The sequence below is a fragment of the Mirounga angustirostris genome, unplaced genomic scaffold (genome assembly GCF_029215605.1).
Source record: "Mirounga angustirostris isolate CCGP_5_RB_7025 unplaced genomic scaffold, mMirAng1.0.hap1 SCAF_1, whole genome shotgun sequence".
Taxonomy (NCBI): Eukaryota; Metazoa; Chordata; class Mammalia; order Carnivora; family Phocidae; genus Mirounga; species Mirounga angustirostris.
In genome coordinates, this window is record NW_026991709.1 from 158656207 (window position 1) to 158665391 (window position 9185).

Here is a 9185-nt window from a genome sequence, read left to right on the forward strand (position 1 = left end):
CCTCACCCCACTCATACTCTCTCTCTTGCTCTCTCTCTCTCAAATAAATAAAATCCTTAAAAAAAGAAAAAGAAAGAAAGAAAACTCACTGGTTGTCTTCTTTGCTTCTTTGCCACTAATGCGGTAATTTTCATTCCATGTAAATAAAGTAACAGATATCTAGGAAAGATGGTAATATGCATACATGGCTTAAAAAAAATGTCTCCCTGGGGCACCTGAGTGGCACAGTCGGTTAAGCATCTGACTCTTGGTTTCGGCTCAGGTCATGATTTCAGGGTCCTGGGATCAAGCCCCGCATCAGGCTCTGTGCTGGGCATGGAGTCTACTTGAGGATTCTCTCTCTCTCTCTCTCTCCTTCTCCTTCTCCCTCTGTCCCTCCCCACCCCCACATGCTCACTCTCTCTCAAATAAATAAATCTTAAAAAAAAAGTCTCCCCAGTAAACACTGAAATGAGCAGAAGGAAGCAAAATTAGTGAAGAAAACTCTCTACTCTGAAATTGTAAAAGGCTCCAGCCTGCATTAATTTGAATAAGGGCACCAGAAGCCTTCACCCAGCTAAAACAAAGCAAAACAAAAACGGTAAGCCAGTGTGGCAATGATAAAAGATGCATTCCAAGATGATGGCAGAACTAAGACAGAAAAGGCTGTTTCATCTCCATAGGGAGTAACAAGCAAGAAGACGGAACAGCTGTCCTGGACACCTGTCATGCTTTCCGTGCCGGCGGGCTTTTCTAGCAGCGCTGCCCAGGGCCCGAGCAGCCGGCCGTGTAAGGAGCCATGGTAGCACTCTGCCCTGACGGAGCCTCCCGCCAAGCCTCCCACTCTGCTCAATCTGTTGAGCTACCTTCCTTCCAATAAATCCCCATTTTGCTAACGCCAGCCCAAGTTGGCTTCTGCTGTTGCTACCGAGAACCCTAACTGATTCAACAGGCATGACCCTTTTGCATTTAATAGCCTTGAAATATATAAAATAGAAACTTTTACAAATCATAAAAGGATAAATCCACAAAAATTGCGCGGACTTTAAGATAACTTCCTCAGAAATTGATAGATCAAATAGATATTTTAAAAAACTGAAACAAGGGGCGCCTGGGTGGCTCAGTCGTTAAGCGTCTGCCTTCGGCTCGGGTCATGATCGCAGGGTCCTGGGATCGAGCCCTGCATCGGGCTCCCTGCTCGGCGGGAAGCCTGCTTCTCCCTCTCCCACTCCCCCTGCTTGTGTTCCCTCTCTCGCTGTGTCTCTCTCTGTCAAACGAATAAATAAAAATCTTAAAAAAAAAAAAAAAAACTGAAACAAAAAGAGATGTAGAGCTTTGTGTTAATTTAAGCTAATTACAATTAAATAAGAGTTCAAAATCAGTTCCTCAGTCTCACTAGCTACATTTTAAATTATTCAATACCACATGTGTCTAATGGTTGCTGTATTGCACAGCATGGATTATATAACATTTCCTTCATCACAGAAGGTTCTACTGGACAGAGGTGGTGTAAAGAAAATGTGATACACACACGTGCATGCACAGGGGAATTTACTCAACTATTAAAAGGAAAGAAATCCTGCCCATTTGCCACAAGGATGAACCTGGAGGACATTATGCTAAATGAAATAATCGGGACACAAAAAAACCCAAATACTATACCATCTCATTTATATGTGGAATCAAAAATAGCCAAGTTCAAGTGGTAGTTGGAATGGTAGTTGCCAGGGGCTTGGGATAGAGGGAATGGTGATGTTGGTCAAAGGCTACAAACTTTCAGTTATGAGTAAGTTCTGAAAATGCAGAGCATGGTGACTATAGTTAACAATACTGTATTGTATATTTGAACTTTGCTTTAGTGTTCTCACCACACACATGCGCACACACACAAAAGTAACTATGTGAGGTCATGGATGTGTTAATTAGCGTGATTCAGGGCCGTGGGATGTATATCTTATATCTTAAACATATACAATTTTTGTCAATCAACCTCAGTAAAGCTGAAAAAAAGTAAATATTCATTTTCATACCTAATTTTGTATTTGTAATTTTGTAATATTTTCCTAAAAGAGGACCACCAAATTTGTATAAGATTTAGGTCCCACTTATTGGTCTCATCAATAAGCTGTAAAAATACAGTGATACCATGATGTCCTCCTTCATTCAAGAGCTTAGTAGTTATGGTCTTAAGGACCACATATCTAGGTGCATATTCTGGTTCTGCCACTTCTAACTGCATGCTGTAGGCACAGCATTTAATTGCTGTAAGTTTTTCCTAACCTGTAAAACTGGAATAACAATAGTACCTGCTCACAGGCTTATTATGAGGATGATATAACATAATGCCTCAAATGTAGCCAGCACATTAAGCATAGTACACAGTAAGCATAGTACACAGCAGACATAGAATGAGTATCAGTTCTTACTATTTTATGGTGTTTGGGGAGGGAAAATTCTTTCAGAAAATGCAGGTGAAAAAAAACATTTTCAGAGAAACAAAATCTGGTAGACCTCCTCTAACATATATACTTCAGGCGCAGGAAAAGTATCTTAGATGAAAAGTCTAAGATGCAAGAGATAATGAAGAGCAATGAAAGTGTAAATGTGTGGGTTAATTCTAAATGAACATTTACTGTATAAAACAATAATGATAATGTTTTGCAGAGCTAAAAGATATATAGAATTAAAATGCACATCAACAGTAGCTAATAAATTAGGAGGGCAGTAAATATAGTTAAACTATTCTAAAGCCCTCCAAGAAGAGGGTCAAGTATTGATTATGTTTACGTCTTGATAAGTTAAGTATGCACGTTTTACTTTTTAGGATAACCACCCAAAAAAATAGAAACAGGGTTTATAACTTCTAAATCAGTAAAGAAAGGGAAATGGAATGATAAAAAAGTACTCAGCCAATCCAAAAGATGGCATTAAAGGAGAAAAGAAAGAACAAGCAAGACAAGGACAATCCACAAATGAGGTGGTAGATATAAACCAAAATATATCAGTAATTGCATTAAATGTAAATGGACTAAATGCTCCAATTAAAAGACAAAGATCATTAGAATGGTTCTTAAAATCCTACTTTTTAGAATTTATAATATCAGTCAAAAGAATGGAACTTATTCTAGAGTACAAGGATCACTCATAATGATAAATTTATAAGTGGTAAAATTTATATGTACTTAATAACAGACTCAAAATGTGTAGACTAAAAATTGACGGTACTAAAAGGAGAAACAGACAAATCCACAATCTTAGTGGGATATTTTAACACAGTTCTCTCAGTAACTGGAAGAATAAGCCCACAAAAATCCATAAATATATAGGAGGGTTGGCTAACATGACTCAGTGAATGTATATGGAACACTGCACCAAAAACTACAAAATAACCATCCTTTACAAGCACGCATGGACCATTTTCAAAAATTGACTTTAATATGCAAGGACTGGGCACTTATGCATACATTATCTCCTCTGGTCATCATAAAATTGTGAAATAGTCATCTAGGCTGGAAATCTTCCATTTGCCCCTCCAGACTCACTCTGCCCCATTCTCTATCATGCTCTATGTCCTGTGAAGTTGACAAATACTGGGTGTATTCACAGATGCCCTTTTCCTCTAAATTCTGGTTGAGTCCATCCAGTGGGAGGCAAGAGCAGAGATTGTTGGGTGAAAGGAGGGTAGAGTCAGGGCATTTATTATCGCCGCCCCCTCCCTGTGGGGTTTCTGAGGATGGCTGTTACATCTTCCCTGCCTACGTCTGCTCCTTCCAGGCTGCACTCTTTCGACAGCTGCCCTTTCCAAAGCAAGTACCCATTTTCCCCCTTGCTGCCTCTCAGGTCCAGGGGTGGTAATGGCCCTTGCTATTCTTAGTGGGTCTTCCTGAACCCTGCCCACACCTTTCCAAAAGTCCCTTCAATAAATTCTCTTCAAATCACCCACTTAGGGTGTGCCATTTGTTTCCTGCAAGAACCCTGGCTGAGTATTAGCATCCCTGTCTGCCTTTAAGGAAACGTAAGCTTGGGGAGGTCAGCAACTCACACAAGGTCACAAGCTGTATCTCCCCTTAGGTGTAGAAATAAGGACAATTTCATCCCTAGCTCCAAACATTAATAAGTTATTAAATTTAGACAATGGTGTGCCCTGTTAATATACCAATTATTCAAATAATTTTTGAATGTGAGTTGTAACATGGCCTTTTTTAGTTTCTTAAATGTTAGGGGCACTGTGGCTTCCATTTAAAGTATGTTTATTCAGTTGTTTGTTCATTAATTTTTGGTGCTTGATGCCTTTTAGAGGAAGTTGTTCAATAGAGTGAAGATGACCTCTGAATTTCATACCCCCATGATATTTTGTCTTCCTACTTTGCTATTTTTCAGATCGACATGAGGTTATCTCCAAAGAAATACTGGAGCTGGACCCATGGGAAAACCAATGGAATGTTATAGCCATCAATGTCCTCATGCATGACAGTTATGATGTCTGCCTGGTGGCCCGGATGAACCCCCGAGACCTCATCCCCCCACCTTCAGATCTGGTGGAAGAAGGCAATGAGCACTGAGGTCAGTGTTTGCTGTAAGACCTCCTGCTATGTCTGCACAGGAGGCATTAGGAACAAAGAGAGCCCACAGGCACCAGCCGGTCACCCTGGACATGTGTATTACATGCATAGCGGCCCATGCGCAAAGCAGTGTGTGCTGGATGCTGTGATAGGGAGTGTGCAGAGTCTGCACTCAAGGACCTCCAGTTGGCTAGGATGGACAAGACATTACAAGGCCAGGAAGCACAGGAAAAACACAGGGTGAGTGCCATAGGAATCAAGGGATGCAGGGACCTCACACTGCTGGGGACTCAAGGAGAGCATTGCCAAGGAGCAAACCTTTTACTGGGGCCTCGGATGGTGAAGAAGCAATCCCAGGGGTGCAGCTCATGGGGACATCACAGAAACAGCTGAGCCACAGAGCTGAGTCATGGGGACATCACAGAAACAGCTGACCAGAACTGGGTCAGATTGCCTGGGCCATAGGCTCTGCTACTAAGGCTGGAAAAGGAGATTGTAGATAAGTGACCAACACCTGGAAAAGCAAGGACTTTGGACCTGGTCTCTGAGCAGGGGAATCATCTCAAAATCTTGTGATGTTAAAGGAAGACTTCTCTCTGCACTCTGTTCCAGTTTCAGTCTTACAGAGACTTCCTATTCTCGTGTAGAGACTTTCTATTCTCTTCTACTACAGCAACATTGCCCAAAATGGGGCTAGTGTTGGACCACAAGTTCCTAACAGCCCAGGCACTCAAGCCCGACCACAGTGAGCAAAGAAACTCCACCCTCAGCCAGGTCTGTGTCAGGGACAGATATGGGGAGCTCTGCTGCCCTGGCCCACTCTGGGGGTGTCCTGGACTAGACTTATCCAAGCTTCCTTCCAGCACACATGACCTTCTGCACGTTGGCCCTGACCAGGCTCTGGTGTGGAGGAGAGAGCAAACACATCCCTTTGGCTGCCTGCTCTCTTACCTAGCTTTGCAGTATCTTCCCCAAGACTGCCAGTAGGGATGGAGCTGCCTGCTTCAGCCCACAGTTGAGCATAATAGAAAACAGCCACTCCCGGAATACACTTTAGGGGTGATATTTAAACAACACATGGGGAATCCATCTATTTTACTTGCCATCCATACTTCTGGAAGCACACTGGATTCAAAGAGTGCATTTTGGTAGCTGTTCCTCGATAATTTCTCCGGAGTTTCCCATTGCACCGGGCTCCTTTTTAAACAGGAGTGGTCAGTAAATTCCCTAGAACCTTCCCAGAGGGAGACAATGCTAGATTGAGACAGCTCTTGTCTAGTGCCGAGCTGTGTGACCGTGATGACCGTCAGCCCATGTTCCCAGGTTCCAGCTGCTAAACCAGGCAGAAGAGGCAGGTCCAATGAGAAACCTGCTTCTGCTAACATGACAGGGGTCCACTTAGACCCAGCACAGGTTGTCCCCAAATAGGCCAGACTCTAGGAGGGCGGAGCCACACCTGTCACTTGGCAGTGGCGCCACTTTGAACCTGCACTGAGCAAAGTGTACTTTTAGGCAGTTATGCATGCATCCATTCCCTAGTGTTTATACAGAGGGTTTTTAAGAACACTTCTTGCATGAGTTGAAATGAGTTGATCCTTCTCCCTCGTGGAGGCTCATAACCGGTGGGGTTTTCTTCTTGCTGCAAAGGCAGAGCAGTTCCTCTGAGTGGGCTGTGCTGGCTGTGGGCAGCCGTGGTTGCGGAGAGCCCCCCCCCCGACCCAGCTCTGTTTCCCCGACTTCCTCTTAACAGAACCACTGTGCCTGTTCCACCCACGAGCATATACTAGAAGCTGCCACACTTCCCTGCATCAAGGAGGCCTTGTCAGTGTGTCATGATACATCTTGTCAATGCATCGGGTTCGAGATCTAGGCTCTAGTGCCAGGCTTGCTACTTCACTAGCTGTGTGATCTCTTGGGCAACATAACCTTTCCAAAGTCTTATTTTCCCCATATGCAGAAAGGGGAGAAAAATCATTTTTAGGGTTGGTATGAGGACTGAGTGAGAAAGTGCTGAGCAAAGTGCCTGTCAGATACTAAAACAATAAACAGCCTTTAGCTGCCATTATTTCTAGAATCATTATCATTGTAATCTGCATTTCCCAAAGCATAGCGCCCACAATGACCCAGTACTTGAGTGGACTCTCGTGGGATAGTAGGGGAGCTGTGCATTCATGTGAGATGGTTTTTCATTTCCCAGACTCACACTCAGCTCCTCCAGATGGTGTGCAAACAAATAAGCAAGCTTCGCTTTTAGTATCCAATTGAACCCCTGGGTGCTTCTTGTCTGACTTTCATATTTGTTATTAAACACAAGACACCTCTACCCTCCTGTTGTCAGAGACTGTCAGGGATTCCACTTTGAATTCCTACCGCTCCTGTTTTCACCTCAACTGAAGGCCGTCTCTTCATACATGAGGGGACATGTATGTCATGGAGTACTCTTAGAAAACTTTGACTCTTTGCTAGTTCTTATCTTTGTGAGGCAGGATTTCTGGACACCGAGCATAGAACACAGTAGGGAGACGAGCTGGATGCCGAGGCTGGCAAGAGATGGCAGCCGTCAGCACATCCGGGTCCTGCTTGCACCCACTAAGAAAGCACCACTGTTCTCACTGATTGACTTTATAATGAGCAGATGCTTTCAGTTTGAACTTGCAAAATAAAAATTTACTAATGAAAGATCGCTTTTGTTGTTTTTCATATTGCAATTCAATGTAGATTTCTCTCAAAGAAGGGGTTCCTGTGCTCAGGAAGTACTGAGCATCCCAAGGAGGGCAGGGAGGGCTGACTCACCAGAAAACCATAGGAGCAAGCAAGGTCCAGAGGCCAGGGCATGTGAGGGTGCAGGGGCCGGAGGTGGCCCCATTGCCGGATGGTTAAAGCACAGGAGGGTATCAGGAAAAGGAGATGAGGCCAATCACAAAAGACTTCAAACGCCACACCAAAGAGTGGTTCTCTGCCTCGGCACCCGGGTTTCAAGCAAGGAGGTCCTACGGGAACATCCCTCCACCACGCAGTGTGGACAGACAGGGTAAGAACAGGCATGAGTCCCTGTCACTGAAGCCGAGCTAACCTGGCAGCAGGGAGTTTGGAACAGCAAGTCCTTTGTACAGAAATGGAGTGTGTCTGGCCGATTCAGAGAGGAGGGAGATGCTGGGGTCTTTACGACAGGACAATGGCCAGTCAGCCAAAACCAAACACCAGAAAAGCTTCTAAGGGGTCATGCCCCTCCACCGGTGACCCTGAAAGACAGCCACCACCCAGACGGCTTCTTCAGCCATTCACACCAGGCCCAGCTGGGGATCACCAAGACAGAGGAGAGGCTTTGGGATATAGTCAAGTCCCCCCACTTCTTTGCCAACCCTAGCAGCCCCAGCTGGTCCCCATCCTTGTTCGCAGTCACAAGGAGGCAGTCCCAGCTCATCAGGAAATCCTGCATGAACTGGTTGTGGAAGCCACTCCTTGCACCGTGGCTAGTGTAACAGGCCATACAGCACAGTCTCCACCCAGGGGACATGGAGGGAAATCTCTGGAGGGACTTGTGGAAGGGTTTTCTCTGCCGAGTCTTTCCAAGTCTGCGTGCCCCTGGAGCTGCAGCCACTGCCCTGTGGTAATGAGGAAGCAGACGGAGACCACCGCGGTTGGTCCACAGAGGGGACAGGATGGGGCATGGAAAGATCCAGGTCCTGGGTACCACCCTGGAGCCACTGAATGACCCAGCCATGGGACTCTGTGCTCCACGGCACTTGTTATGATAAAGGTTCCCAAGTGGTCAGGCCTCCTTGAGTTACATGCAGCCCAAAATTTCCATACTCCAACCTTTGCCCGCCACAGCCACTTTCTCCTGGGATGACATTGGACAACCTAGCCAAAGGGGAGGACTCAAACAGTCCCAGTCGGTCGCTGGGATGTCTGGTGACGAGGTATCTTCATTCATCGCAGTGAGGTAAGTTCTGCATGCCGGGCCGATGGTTCCCAAGCTACCTCTCTTGTATTTGCCTCTCGAAACTTCGACATTTTTATTTACTACTAATCTCACCCACCACCTGTCTCAGTGAATAAAACGTCACTGGGGCGCGGTCACGCTGCTATCCCATGGCAGCAGCAGAACCCAGGGGTTGTCATGGAGACCTCTGCCCCACAAAGCCTAGAATATTTACGATCTGGCCCTTCACAGAAAAGGCTTGCCAACTTCCAGCGCATTCCATCAAATTTTCTTGAACAAAAATATGAGCTAAGGGAATATATAAATTATAAAGGAAAATAAATGCCTAGTCCTTTGTTTTTATATCTAACTCATGGTTCTGTTCCATTCTGCTTTCACTCAACAATATAGCTGAAAAAGAGTGTGCCATACACTTTCTTTTTACCAGCCATATAGTGTGCCATTCTAGATTTGTCATAATTTCTCTAACAAATCACCAAGGGATGGGGATTTCAGCTGTTTCCTCCAGCTGTTATTTGAATAGTCAAAGAACCTGGTCTTTCTCACTCTTCTGAGCCTCTGAGCTATGATGCAGGGCCCTGCCCTCAACGAGTTCACGTTCTGGAGGAGGGAAGAAGGCAAACATAGGTGAAGTGACATCTTATGAGAGGTTAGGGTCTACACCCACAACAGGAAAAGTGTAGTGTAGTTCAACATAT

General features: G+C 45.0%; 1 protein-coding gene across 4 annotated transcripts in view; it reads left to right on the top strand.

Moving 5' to 3' along the window:
* The window catches only part of KBTBD12 (kelch repeat and BTB domain containing 12), a 74216-nt gene extending 66996 nt beyond the window's left edge, over positions 1–7220 (top strand). For 2 of the 4 annotated variants that reach the window (XM_054504544.2, XM_045904208.3), the window contains one exon: positions 4360–7220. In XM_054504544.2, the coding sequence (XP_054360519.1) occupies positions 4360–4541 (182 nt within the window). In that variant the 3' untranslated portion in view covers positions 4542–7220. Of the gene's footprint in view, positions 1–662; positions 1290–4359 lie in introns of those variants that run through there. The other 2 variants (XM_045904211.3, XM_045904213.3) reach the window with 2 other exon arrangements.
* Positions 7221–9185: the final 1965 nt, after the last annotated feature.